Below are 14,974 nucleotides of genomic sequence, written 5' to 3'. Positions count from 1 at the left end.
ACAGTCTACCACTGTCTGGTGTCCTAGTTAATTGGATATAGGGAATAGGGTTCTATAGTGCTCTGGTCAAAAGTAGTGCACTATATATAGAGTAGTCTGCCGTTTGGGACAGTCTACCACTGTCTGGTCTCCTAGTTAATTGGATACCTGCGTTACGCTGGCTTGTTTATTATTATTTCATCCGACTTCTCACTCGCTCTCTGTTTCCCTCGTTTTTTTCGTTTTTTGGAAGTTCAGCAGGTTTAATCTAATTTGGACTGATGATCAGGTTGCTGAAGCATCGGTCCTGCTGGCTACCTGCAATGTGGATTGTTATTCCTCCCCCACGCTCTCTCAAAGCTGAACTAACTGGGGGGAAAACAACTGTGTTCTTTCTATCACAGTGGGGAGGGAACGTTGGAGTTGCAATGTTGACCTTTCGGAATAAGTGATTGGAGGATATTGATTGGAGGATGTTGTCGGGGCCGTCATAATTTGGCAAAATACACCTGTGACTATAGCCTGGGCAAAATACACCTGTGACTATAGCCTGGGCAAAATACACCTATAACTCTAGCCTGGCAACATACACCTGTGACTATAGCCTGGGCAAAATACACCTGTGACTATAGCCTGGGCAAAATACACCTGTGACTATAGCCTGGGCAAAATACACCTGTGACTCTAGCCTGGCAACATACACCTGTGACTCTAGCCTGGCAACATACACCTGTGACTATAGCCTGGCAAAAAACACCTGTGACTATAGCCTGGCAAAAACACCTGTGACTCTAGCCTGGCAACATACACCTGTGACTAGCCTGGCAAAAAACACCTGTGACTAGCCTGGCAAAAAACACCTGTGACTAGCCTGGCAAAAAACACAGTTAATAGACTATAGCCTGGCAAAAAACACCTGTGACTATAGCCTGGCAAAAAACACCTGTGACTATAGCCTGGCAAAAAACACCTGTGACTATAGCCTGGCAAAATACACCTGTGACTATAGCCTGGCAAAATACACCTGTGACTATAGCCTGGCAAAATACACCTGTGACTCTAGCCTGGGCAAAATACGCATGTGACTCTAGCCTGGGCAAAATACGCATGTGACTCTAGCCTGGGCAAAATACACCTGTGACTCTAGCCTGGGCAAAATACACCTGTGACTCTAGCCTGGGCAAAATACGCATGTGACTCTAGCCTGGGCAAAATACGCCTGTGACTCTAGCCTGGGCAAAATACGCCTGTGACTCTAGCCTGGGCAAAATACGCCTGTGACTCTAGCCTGGGCAAAATACGCCTGTGACTCTAGCCTGGGCAAAATACGCCTGTGACTCTAGCCTGGGCAACATACACCTGTGACTCTAGCCTGGGCAACATACACCTGTGACTCTAGCCTGGGCAACATACACCTGTGACTCTGGGTGACATGAGGCGGTTTCTTCCAACACTAGGACGGTTTTGCTCAAGAAATCCAATCCGCTTCATGTTTTGTTTCCTTCCTTCCTTTCCTAGTATGGCGATACTGTTGTCGAGACGATACTGTTGATACTGTTGTCGAGACGATACTGTTGTCGAGACGGTACTGTTGATACTGTTGATACTGTTGTCGAGACGATACTGTTGTCGAGACGGTACTGTTGATACTGTTGTCGAGATGGTACTGTTGATACTGTTGTCGAGATGGTACTGTTGATACTGTTGTCGAGACGGTACTGTTGATACTGTTGTCGAGACGGTACTGTTGGTACTGTTGATACTGTTGTCGAGACGATACTGTTGTCGAGACGGTACTGTTGATACTGTTGTCGAGACGATACTGTTGTCGAGACGGTACTGTTGTCGAGACGGTACTGTTGTCGAGACGGTACTGTTGTCGAGACGGTACTGTTGTCGAGACGGTACTGTTGGTACTGTTGTCGAGACGGTACTGTTGGTACTGTTGTCGAGACGGTACTGTTGTCGAGACGGTACTGTTGATACTGTTGTCGAGACGGTACTGTTGATACTGTTGTCGAGACGGTACTGTTGATACTGTTGTCGAGACGGTACTGTTGATACTGTTGTCGAGACGGTACTGTTGTCGAGACGGTAGTGTTGATACTGTTGTCGAGACGGTACTGTTGTCGAGACGGTACTGTTGATACTGTTGTCGAGACGGTACTGTTGTCGAGACGGTACTGTTGATACTGTTGTCGAGATGGTACTGTTGTCGAGACGGTACTGTTGATACTGTTGTCGAGACGGTACTGTTGATACTGTTGTCGACGATACTGTTGTCGAGACGGTACTGTTGATACTGTTGTCGAGACGGTACTGTTGATACTGTTGTCGAGACGGTACTGTTGTCGAGACGGTACTGTTGGTACTGTTGTCGAGACGGTACTGTTGTCGAGACGGTACTGTTGGTACTGTTGTCGAGACGGTACTGTTGTCGAGACGGTACTGTTGGTACTGTTGTCGAGACGGTACTGTTGTCGAGACGGTACTGTTGGTACTGTTGTCGAGACGGTACTGTTGGTACTGTTGTCGAGACGGTACTGTTGGTACTGTTGTCGAGACGGTACTGTTGTCGAGACGATACAGTTGTCGAGACTACTGTTGATACTGTTGTCGAGATGGTACTGTTGATACTGTTGTCGAGACGGTACTGTTGATACTGTTGTCGAGACGGTACTGTTGTCGAGACGGGTACTGTTGTCGAGACGGTACTGTTGATACTGTTGTCGAGACGGTACTGTTGATACTGTTGTCGAGACGGTACTGTTGTCGAGACGGTACTGTTGATACTGTTGTCGAGACGGTACTGTTGATACTGTTGTCGAGATGGTACTGTTGGTACTGTTGTCGAGACTGTACTGTTGGTACTGTTGTCGAGACGGTACTGTTGGTACTGTTGTCGAGACGGTACTGTTGGTACTGTTGTCGAGACGGTACTGTTGGTACTGTTGTCGAGATGGTACTGTTGATACTGTTGTCGAGATGGTACTGTTGATACTGTTGTCGAGACGGTACTGTTGATACTGTTGTCGAGACGGTACTGTTGGTACTGTTGATACTGTTGTCGAGACGATACTGTTGTCGAGACGGTACTGTTGATACTGTTGTCGAGACGATACTGTTGTCGAGACGGTACTGTTGTCGAGACGGTACTGTTGTCGAGACGGTACTGTTGTCGAGACGGTACTGTTGTCGAGACGGTACTGTTGGTACTGTTGTCGAGACGGTACTGTTGGTACTGTTGTCGAGACGGTACTGTTGTCGAGACGGTACTGTTGTCGAGACGGTACTGTTGATACTGTTGTCGAGACGGTACTGTTGATACTGTTGTCGAGACGGTACTGTTGATACTGTTGTCGAGACGGTACTGTTGATACTGTTGTCGAGACGGTACTGTTGTCGAGACGGTAGTGTTGATACTGTTGTCGAGACGGTACTGTTGTCGAGACGGTACTGTTGATACTGTTGTCGAGACGGTACTGTTGTCGAGACGGTACTGTTGATACTGTTGTCGAGATGGTACTGTTGTCGAGACGGTACTGTTGATACTGTTGTCGAGACGGTACTGTTGATACTGTTGTCGACGATACTGTTGTCGAGACGGTACTGTTGATACTGTTGTCGAGACGGTACTGTTGATACTGTTGTCGAGACGGTACTGTTGGTACTGTTGTCGAGACGGTACTGTTGTCGAGACGGTACTGTTGGTACTGTTGTCGAGACGGTACTGTTGTCGAGACGGTACTGTTGGTACTGTTGTCGAGACGGTACTGTTGTCGAGACGGTACTGTTGGTACTGTTGTCGAGACGGTACTGTTGTCGAGACGGTACTGTTGGTACTGTTGTCGAGACGGTACTGTTGTCGAGACGGTACTGTTGGTACTGTTGTCGAGACGGTACTGTTGGTACTGTTGTCGAGACGGTACTGTTGATACTGTTGTCGAGACGGTACTGTTGATACTGTTGTCGAGACGGTACTGTTGATACTGTTGTCGAGACGGTACTGTTGATACTGTTGTCGAGACGGTACTGTTGATACTGTTGTCGAGACGGTACTGTTGATACTGTTGTCGAGACGGTACTGTTGATACTGTTGCCGAGACGGTACTGTTGATACTGTTGTCGAGACGGTACTGTTGTCGAGACGGTACTGTTGATACTGTTGTCGAGACGGTACTGTTGATACTGTTGTCGAGACGGTACTGTTGATACTGTTGTCGAGACGGTACTGTTGATACTGTTGTCGAGACGGTACTGTTGATACTGTTGTCGAGACGGTACTGTTGTCGAGACGGTACTGTTGATACTGTTGTCGAGACGGTACTGTTGATACTGTTGATACTGTGTCCGAGATGGTATTGTTGATACTGTTGTCGAGACGGTACTGTTGATACTGTTGTCGAGACGGTACTGTTGTCGAGACGGTACTGTTGATACTGTTGTCGAGATGGTACTGTTGTCGAGACGGTACTGTTGATACTGTTGTCGAGACGGTACTGTTGATACTGTTGTCGAGACGGTACTGTTGTCGAGACGGTACTGTTGTCGAGACGGTACTGTTGTCGAGACGGTACTGTTGTCGAGACGGTACTGTTGTCGAGACGGTACTGTTGTCGAGACGGTACTTGTCGAGACGGTACTTGTCGAGACGACACTGTTGTCGAGACGACACTGTTGTCGAGACGACACTGTTGTCGAGACGACACTGTTGTCGAGACGACACTGTTGTCGAGACGACACTGTTGTCGAGACGACACTGTTGTCGAGACGACACTGTTGTCGAGACGACACTGTTGTCGAGACGACACTGTTGTCGAGACGACACTGTTGATACTGTTGTCTTCGTAAGAGCTTTAGGGATCTTATGGATATCAGGCAGTTGGTTAGTCTCCCTCCTCTCCTTCTCTCAGTCCTTGGGTCTGTTTAGTGTCTTGTTGGCCAGGACTGGTGGCGGTGGGCCTCGGAGAGACTGGTTGGAGATCTTGTGTCTCTGATAGAGAGTGGAGGCTGCATCCCAAATGACTTCCTGTTTAATTTCCTACGTAGTGTGCTACTTTTGACAAAACCCCACAGTAATTTAAGACTCAGCTAGAGACCGGGATGAGACTGGCGTCTCTGGGTAACGTCTGTCAGCTAGAGACCGGGATGAGACTGGCGTCTCTGGGTAAAGTCTGTCAGCTAGAGACCGGGATGAGACTGGCGTCTCTGGGTAAAGTCTGTCAGCTAGAGACCGGAATGAGACTGGGGTTTCTGGGTAAAGTCTGTCAGCCAGAGACTGGGATGAGACTGTCTCTAGAATGTAATTTGACCAGGGCCAATAGGGACCTGTTTTATTCAGGGAGTAGAATGTAATTTGACCAGGGCCCATAGGGACCCGTTTTATACAGGGAGTAGAATGTAATTTGACCAGGGCCCATAGGGACCCGTTTTATACAGGGAGTAGAATGTAATTTGACCAGGGCCCATAGGGACCCGTTTTATACAGGGAGTAGAATGTAATTTGACCAGGGCCCATTGGGACCCATTTTATACAGGGAACAGCTTTAGTTTGCAATGCCAGCAGCACCACCCTGCATCCCACTGTTGGCTTACCTCTTAAACTAAGCAGGGTTGGTCCTGGTCAGTCCCTGGATGGGAGACCAGATGCTGCTGGAAGTGGTGTTGGAGGGCCAGTAGGAGGTGCACTTTCCTCTGGTCTAATAAAACATCCCAATGCCCCAGGGCAGTGGAAGTGGTGTTGGAGGGCCAGTAGGAGGCACTCTTTCCTCTGGTCTAATAAAACATCCCAATGCCCCAGGACAGTGGAAGTGGTGTTGGAGGGCCAGTAGGAGGCACTCTTTCCTCTGGTCTAAAATTAATAAATGAAAATATGCCCCAGAGCAGTGAATTGGGGACATTGCCCTGTGTAGGGTGCCGTCTTTTAGATGGGACGTTAAACGGGTGTCCTGACTCTCTGAGGTCATTAGTCTGATCTGTTAATTCTTCACTCACAGGTCTTATTCCCTTGGGTCAGAAGTGGGTGTAACCGCCTTTAGGGCAATTCTCTGGGCGTACCAAGTTAAGGGCAAGAGTCAAGATTTGAGTCGAGAGTCTAGATTTGACTCAAATCCAATTTTAGACAACTAACTTCACATTTCATCTTTACCAAAACATACTCTTTGATTTGGACATTTTCCACACAAAGTAAAGTTACAATGTTTTTCGTAATAACGTCATCTATTAACCTTCAATAACAAAACAAAGAGGACATACATTTTCATATTCCATCTATCGTCATGACCACCAAATGACATACATTTTCATATTCCATCTATCGTCATGACCACCAAATGACATACATTCTCATATTCCATCTATCGTCATGACCACCAAAATGACATACATTCTCATATTCCATCTATCGCCATGACCACCAAATGACATACATTTTCATATTCCATCTATCGTCATGACCACCAAATGACATACATTCTCATATTCCATCTATCGTCATGACCACCAAATGACATACATTTTCATATTCCATCTATTGTCATGACCACCAAATGACGTACATTTTCATATTCCATCTATCGTCATGACGACCAAATGACGTACATTCTCATATTCCATCTATCGTCATGACCACCAAATGACATACATTCTCATATTCCATCTATCGTCATGACCACCAAATGACATACATTCTCATATTCCATCTATCGTCATGACCACCAAATGACGTACATTCTCATATTCCATCTATCGTCATGACCACCAAATGACGTACATTCTCATATTCCATCTATCGTCATGACCACCAAATGACGTACATTCTCATATTCCATCTATCGTCATGACCACCAAATGACGTACATTTTCATATTCCATCTATCGTCATGACCACCAAATGACGTACATTTTCATATTCCATCTATCGTCATGACCACCAAATGACGTACATTTTCATATTCCATCTATCGCCATGACCACCAAATGACGTACATTCTCATATTCCATCTATCGTCATGACCACCAAATGACGTACATTCTCATATTCCATCTATCGCCATGACCACCAAATGACGTACATTCTCATATTCCATCTATCGTCATGACCACCAAATGACGTACATTCTCATATTCCATCTATCGTCATGACCACCAAATGACGTACATTTTCATATTCCATCTATCGTCATGACCACCAAATGACATACATTTTCATATTCCATCTATCGTCATGACCACCAAATGACATACATTTTCATATTCCATCTATCGTCATGACCACCAAATGACATACATTCTCATATTCCATCTATCGTCATGACCACCAAATGACGTACATTCTCATATTCCATCTATCGCCATGACCACCAAATGACGTACATTCTCATATTCCATCTATCGTCATGACCACCAAATGACGTACATTCTCATATTCCATCTATCGTCATGACCACCAAATGACATACATTTTCATATTCCATCTATCGTCATGACCACCAAATGACATACATTCTCATATTCCATCTATCGTCATGACCACCAAATGACATACATTCTCATATTCCATCTATCGTCATGACGACCATTGGTTTCCGTCAGCCACATTGTTCCAAAGTCCCTTTATTTCATGTTTAATGTTCTGAGGCTGGTTCTCCATAGTAACAGGACAAAGGAATGTTGTCTGTGGCCTGAGATTTACCAGGGGTGTGAGGGGTCATAACCCCCCCCACATCTTCAGACCCCTAGATCTCTCCTCCTCTGTTTGGGTTGAGAGATAATCTGTAGGGTTGTGGTCTCCTGTAACCTGACCTGATCAGGACAGTCATGACGCACCCCACTAAATGTATTGGGTAAAGGATTTTAAACTGTATAGAACTGCTTTAATGTTGATGGATCCCAGGAAGAGCAGCTCATGGGGATCCTTATACAAAATAACCCAATCAGAACCTAAAATACAAGCTTGTTTTACTCCAATGTTTGTAAACAAACTAAAAAATAATTACCATATAGGTCGTTATCATCCAACTGGGAATTTCAACTCCGGAACTCTGGCCTCGTTCTGGAACTCTGGCCTCGTTCTGGAACTCTGGCCTCGTTCTGGAACTCTGGCCTCGTTCTGGAACTCTGGCCTCGTTCTGGAACTCTGGCCTCGTTCTGGAACTCTGGCCTCGTTCTGGAACTCTGGCCTCGTTCTGGAACTCTGGCCTCGTTCTGGAACTCTGGCCTCGTTCTGGAACTCTGGCCTCGTTCTGGAACTCTGGCCTCGTTCTGGAACTCTGGCCTCGTTCTGGAACTCTGGCCTCGTTCTGGAACTCTGGCCTCGTTCTGGAACTCTGGCCTCGTTCTGGAACTCCGACTTTCAGACCTGTAGAAAACTGACGTCATGATTTGACATCGTATTTTTCAGAGTTCTTAGATTTCTTGAAAGCACCATTTTTAAGTCATGGTACACTTCGCCAGTTCATATCTATGTGAAGTCGGCTGTACAACTGACTAGGTATCTCCCTTTCAGATATCAACATGGGGCTGTGGGCCAAAACACGTTGGGAACCCCGTGACCTAAACCTACATAGCTGCATCCTTATCATGGTCACTAAACATACATTAATCATGTCATTTCACATATGCGTAGGGCAAGCCTCACAATCTCTCTATTGGCCTCCATTAATTGGATTTTTGATTAATGTCAAATATAAAGGGAACTATAGCTGACTAGTACGAGTGGTTTTTAGGTTTTGATATCACGGATGGATGGTCAAACATCCATATCTTTGTCTGGGAATTTAAGAGTGGTTCCGATTCTTATTGTTTCAACTGCTGATTGGTTCCCTTCAAGTCTCTCTATGATCTGATTGGTTCCCTTCAAGCCTCTCTATGATCTGATTGAGCCTCTTGTGTCTAATAGGAGAGTTTTTTTGGAATAGTTCCAAACCACTTTGAAAAGCTGCCCAGTTGGACTTTCTGTCTCGTCAGTAGTTTAACTTTCTAATTATGGACCAACTTTGGGACCAAGAGAAGCTTTGATGACGACGTGTAGTAGTTGACTACAAAAGCTGTCAGAACTTGAAGCGATTGCGTACACATTTATTTTTTTCACGTGATGGTTATTTGCGTCTAGCAAATTCTGAAAACCCCGGTGTCGAGTCGACCGTTGACAAAAAAATGACATTGAATGCATAATTGCTGTCAACTTGCCTGGGGTCTTTTTTTTTTTGTGGTTCTGAAGTAGGTCTTGCTTGGGCGGAGCTACGGTAAGCTTCCCAAACAGCACCCTATTCTGGTCAAAAGTAGTGCACTATGTAGGGGAGTCGGGTGCCATTGAGGACACGTCCACTGCGTTGTGCTGCAAGTGTGTCTTTGCAAATTGTCAGGTTGTGAAGCTAGAGTTAGAAACTACTCCTTCCTTTTTTTTTTTAGGTTCAATAATTATGCATCCAATTATCCTGTCATATGTATATATGCGCATATTTCTTCCTCAACTCGCTGGGCTAATCGTTGAATTGATCTGAGGGAGAGAAATATGGTACATTTGGGTACTGTGCTGCCTCTCTGCCTGGCTTGGCAGGCTTTTTAAAAATATATCTATCCCTCCTTCTTTCCTCTGTCTGTCTGTCTCTCTCTGTCTCTGTCTGTCTCTCGCTCTCTCTCGCTCTCTCTCTCGCTCTCTCTCTCTCTGTCTCTCTCTCTCTGTCTCTCTCTCTCTCTCTCTCTCTCTGTCTCTCTCTCTCTGTCTCTCTCTCTCTGTCTCTCTCTCTGTCTCTCTCTCTCTGTCTCTCTCTCTCTCTCTCTCTCTCTGTCTCTCTCTCTCTCTGTCTCTCTCTGTCTCTCTCGCTCTCTGTCTCTCTCTCTGTCTCTCTCTCTCTCTGTCTCTCTCGCTCTCTCTCGCTCTCTGTCTCTCTCTGTCTCTCTCTCTCTGTGTCTCTCTCTCTCTGTGTCTCTCTGTCTCTCTCTCTCTCTGTGTCTCTCTCTGTTTCTCTGTCTCTCTCTGTTTCTCTGTCTCTCTCTGTTTCTCTGTCTCTCTCTGTCTCTCTCTCTCTGTCTCTCTCTGTCTCTCTCTGTCTCTCTCTGTCTCTCTCTGTCTCTCTCTCTCTGTCTCTCTCTGTCTCTCTCTGTCTCTCTCTCTCTGTCTCTCTCTGTCTCTCTCTGTCACTCTGTTTCTCTCTCTGTCTCCCTCTGTTTCTCTCCCTGTTTCTCTCCCTGTTTCTCTCCCTGTTTCTCTCCCTGTTTCTCTCCCTGTTTCTCTCTCTGTTTCTCTCTGTTTCTCTCTGTCTCTCTGTCTCTCTCTGTCTCTCTCTGTTTCTCTCTCTCTGTTTCTCTCTGTTTCTGTCTCTCTCTCTGTTTCTCTCTCTCTCTCTCTAGTCTGTGAGAGGTAGTTTGTTTCCAAATGGAAAGTTGTAAAATGTTAATCCTAGAAAGTCATTAGCGTTCTGCATTGACAGGTTGACATGTTTCATGCTCTGCCTTGTGGATGTTATGGTAATTATAGGACTGATGTATTGATTGAGGCTTCTGGTTTCTCCTGCGTAGCTCAGCTCCTCCTGCTGTAGCACAAGGTGACCATAGTAACCATAGTAACCATAGTAACCTTTTTTTATATTTTTTTTACCCTTGTCAATATTTGCATGCACAGATGGAAGTTGTTGATTGGTTCCCGTTTTTGGTCGTTTAAAAAAAGAAAGAAATAAGAAATAAGAAAGTGCCTCCGTCTGGAATTGTTCAGTTAATGAGTCGATGGTCTTGGATAGGATATCCTCGTCTCTACATGTGTGGGCCTGTCTGTCTCATTCCAGACTCCACTCAAAATGAGATGAAGTGCAACTGAAGACCCAGGGGTTAAATCAGACAGGATTTTAACAGCGGAACAGAGTTTTTATTTATTTTGTATACCAGTTAGTTTGCGTATGTTCTTTCTGTACGAGAACCCATTTCCCTTTTGCCTCAATTAGTGGATTGTATTTTGAGTAAAAGCCAAGAGGATGAACATTGGGAACAATAGGACTAGTCTTTAGATTGCCTGATTTTTCTATATAGCACACCAGAGGCTCGGTCTCTGTAGCACACTAGCATAGTCTAAACCCTGAGCACAGTCCTGACAATTGGCGTTAAGGAGTTTTGAATTCCGTCTGTGTTCTCTTTCCCCACGAGGAGAATATGACTCTAGCGTTTACACTCTGCAGGGCCCAGTGAGAAATCAGGGTTTAACCTAGCGGAGAATGTCCTCTGTGCTCACAGCAGCCTGGTAATAGAGCTCCACATTTACATGCCTTATTCATCCTACACACTGGGTTCCAGATTAATGCTCTGGAGCCCTGGTGGATGTTTCTCTATTTTTTTACTTTTTCTCTTTAACAGCTTTTTGTCAACTACTTAAAAAAAAGAAGCTTTTTGTAAACAACTTGGTCCTCCTAATTACAGGTGTTCCCCAGGGCTCGGTTCTAGGCCCTCCTGTTCTCTCTCTGGTGTTCCCCAAGGCACGGTTCTAGGCCCTCCTGTTCTCTCTCTGGTGTTCCCCAAGGCACGGTTCTAGGCCCTCCTGTTCTCTCTCTGGTGTTCCCCAAGGCACGGTTCTAGGCCCTCCTGTTCTCTCTCTGGTGTTCCCCAAGGCACGGTTCTAGGCCCTCCTGTTCTCTCTCTGGTGTTCCCCAAGGCACAGTTCTAGGCTCTCTTCCTCTCTCTGTTAACTCACTCACTTGGTTCTGTCATATGATATCCTTCCATGGTCTCTGAGTCCTCTACCTGAGGAGTGACATCGTATTAACTCAGCACCGTGCTGTTAATGACCTGAGGAGTGACATCATATGAACTCAGCACCGTGCTGTTAATGACCTGAGGAGTGACATCATATTAACTCAGCACCGTGCTGTTAATGACCTGAGGAGTGACATCATATTAACTCAGCACCGTGCTGTTAATGACCTGAGGAGTGACATCATATTAATTAACTCAGCACCGTGCTGTTAATGACCTGAGGAGTGACATCATATTAATTAACTCAGCACCGTGCTGTTAATGACCTGAGGAGTGACATCATATTAATTAACTCAGCACCGTGCTGTTAATGACCTGAGGAGTGACATCATATTAATTAACTCAGCACCGTGCTGTTAATGACCTGAGGAGTGACATCATATTAATTAACTCAGCACCGTGCTGTTAATGTCATCATATTAATTAACTTGTCTATTTAACTGTTGACCTTGATTTGATTTGATTGCTCTGAAAACTGAAATGATACGCACTTTTGACTTGATTGATTATCTTAACCCTAGATACTTATTTTGTATTAAGTTTTTTTCTTCAGCATATATATATATATATAATAGTTTCATATCCTGATATTTGTTTATTTTTCTGCCCCCCCCACCTCTAGCATTTACAGGTTAAAAACATGAAGGATGATATGGTAAGACCTATTTCTCTCTTTCAGAATTCAGTCTCCTGTTTGCCTCTCCCTCTTCCCTACTCTCTCTGTCACCTTGTCTGTTCTATTGTACATAACCCTCATTCTTTTCCTTCTTTCTTTACTAATGGCATGTTTGTTCAGTTTCCAGACGACAGTAGTGATGCTCCCATTACCAGACTAACATCGGAGGCTCACGAACCCACATCTCTCTGTTAACATGTGGTGTGTTTCCACAGTATGTCTCCGGTAACGAGCAGTATGCTTCCTGACTCTCTACAGTGCATTCTTCCCCACCTGCCTGCTTCTAGCCGCGTCTCTCTCTCTCTCCCGCCCGCGTCTCTCTCTCTCCCCCGCCCGCGTCTCTCTCTCCCGCCCGCGTCTCTCTCTCTCCCGCCCGCGTCTCTCTCTCTCTCCGCCCGCGTCTCTCTCTCCCGCCCGCGTCTCTCTCTCTCCCATGCCTGCGTGTCTCTCTCTCTCTCTCTCTCCCATGCCCGCGTCTCTCTCTCTCCCGCCCGCGTCTCTCTCTCTCCCATGCCTGCGTCTCTCTCTCTCTCTCTCCCATGCCCGCGTCTCTCTCTCTCCCATGCCTGCGTCTCTCTCTCTCTCTCTCTCTCCCATGCCCACGTCTCTCTCTCTCTCCCGCCCGCGTCTCTCTCTCCCTCCCGCCCGCCTGCGTCTCTCTCTCCCGCCCGCGTCTCTCTCTCTCCCGCCCGCGTCTCTCTCTCTCCCGCCCGCACCCTATTCCCTATGTAGTGCCCTACTTTTGACCCTAGGCTCATAGTAAGGCTCTGGTCCAAAAGTCGTGCACTACAGTATTCAGGTAATAGTGTGCCGTTTGGGAAGCAACCGAGGAAAGCCAAAAGATTGTACATGAACAGCTGTTTTTGACAGCGAAGACATTTTAAAACGATATAGATGTCAACTCCCCGTGTAGCCTAATACAATTTGTTGAGGACAGATTCAACAATTTGTCTGAATGTTCTGCTTCTAGCCTGGCTCTCTGTCAGACCCTGTCCCCTGTTAGGTCTGTACTGTTCCACGTGACTGCTATTTAATAACAGGAAGGGAGGGGGACCGTAGTAGATACATGTATTGTTGATGCGTTGTACCCAACAACGTCTTTCTGTACAACACAGTGCAGCAGGTGATGCTTAGCCAGCACGATCCAATCCACTGACGCTGAGCCAGCACGATCCAATCCGCTGACGCTGAGCCAGCCAGCACGATCCAATCCGCTGACGCTGAGCCAGCCAGCACGATCCAATCCGCTGACGCTGAGCCAGCCAGCACGATCCAATCCGCTGACGCTGAGCCAGCCAGCACGATCCAATCCGCTGACGCTGAGCCAGCCAGCACGATCCAATCCGCTGACGCTGAGCCAGCCAGCACGATCCAATCCGCTGACGCTGAGCCAGCCAGCACGATCCAATCCACTGACGCTGAGCCAGCCAGCACGATCCAATCCGCTGACGCTGAGCCAGCCAGCACGATCCAATCCGCTGACGCTGAGCCAGCCAGCACGATCCAATCCGCTGACGCTGAGCCAGCCAGCACGATCCAATCCGCTGACGCTGAGCCAGCCAGCACGATCCAATCCGTTGACGCTGAGCCAGCCAGCACGATCCAATCCGCTGACGCTGAGCCAGCCAGCACGATCCAATCCGCTGACGCTGAGCCAGCCAGCACGATCCAATCCGCTGACGCTGAGCCAGCCAGCACGATCCAATCCGCTGACGCTGAGCCAGCCAGCACGATCCAATCCGCTGACGCTGAGCCAGCCAGCACGATCCAATCCGCTGACGCTGAGCCAGCCAGCACGATCCAATCCGCTGACGCTGAGCCAGCCCGATCCAATCCGCTGACGCTGAGCCAGCACGATCCAATCCGCTAACGCTGAGCCAGCACGATCCAATCCGCTGACGCTGAGCCAGCACGATCCAATCCGCTGACGCTGAGCCAGCACGATCCAATCCGCTGACGCTGAGCCAGCACGATCCAATCCGCTGACGCTGAGCCAGCACGATCCAATCCGCTGGCTACGACTCAATCATCGCCGGCCTTGAAATGCTACTGGAATTACATCCCTCCCTCCCTCTCTCCCTCCCTCTCTCCCTCTCTCCTTCCCTCCCCCTCTTCCCTCCCTCTCTCCTTCCCTCCCTCTCTCCTTCCCTCCCCCTCTTCCCTCCCCCTCTCTTCCCTCCCCCTCTTCCCTCCCCCTCTTCCCTCCCCCTCTTCCCCCTCCCTCCCTCCCTCCCTCCCTCCCTCCCTCCCTCCCTCCCTCCCTCCCTCCCTCCCTCCCTCCCTCCCTCCCTCCCTCCCTCCCTCCCTCCCTCCCTCCCTCTCCTCCCTCCCTCCCTCTCTTCCCTCTCTTCCCTCTCTTCCCTCTCTTCCCTCTCTTCCCTCCCTCTCTTCCCTCCCTCCCTCCCTCCAGTTATATCCGTGTAATTTTCTATAATCTTCGCTGTCCTTTCCATCTTTTATCCCTTCTTGTGAATCGATTGGCTTGACGACGATCTGTGTCTGCTTGTGCCGAGGGGAGTGGAAACAGAATCGTCTAATCAGAGGCAGTGATCACGGCTCTGTTTCCTGCAGAGCGAA

The 14,974-nt window shown here is 47.4% G+C and overlaps 1 protein-coding gene across 1 annotated transcript in view; it reads left to right on the top strand.

The window, feature by feature from the left end:
- The window catches only part of LOC121845768 (protein diaphanous homolog 3-like), a 243,787-nt gene that overhangs the window by 26,802 nt on the left and 202,011 nt on the right, over positions 1-14,974 (top strand). Inside the window, exon 2 of the mRNA XM_042317656.1 lies at positions 12,344-12,376. Within this exon, the coding sequence (XP_042173590.1) occupies positions 12,344-12,376 (33 nt within the window). The remainder of the gene's footprint in view (positions 1-12,343; positions 12,377-14,974) is intronic.

Source organism: Oncorhynchus tshawytscha, unplaced genomic scaffold (assembly GCF_018296145.1).
Source record: "Oncorhynchus tshawytscha isolate Ot180627B unplaced genomic scaffold, Otsh_v2.0 Un_contig_65_pilon_pilon, whole genome shotgun sequence".
NCBI lineage: Eukaryota > Metazoa > Chordata > Actinopteri > Salmoniformes > Salmonidae > Oncorhynchus > Oncorhynchus tshawytscha.
This window is presented reverse-complemented; position numbering and strand designations above follow the sequence as displayed.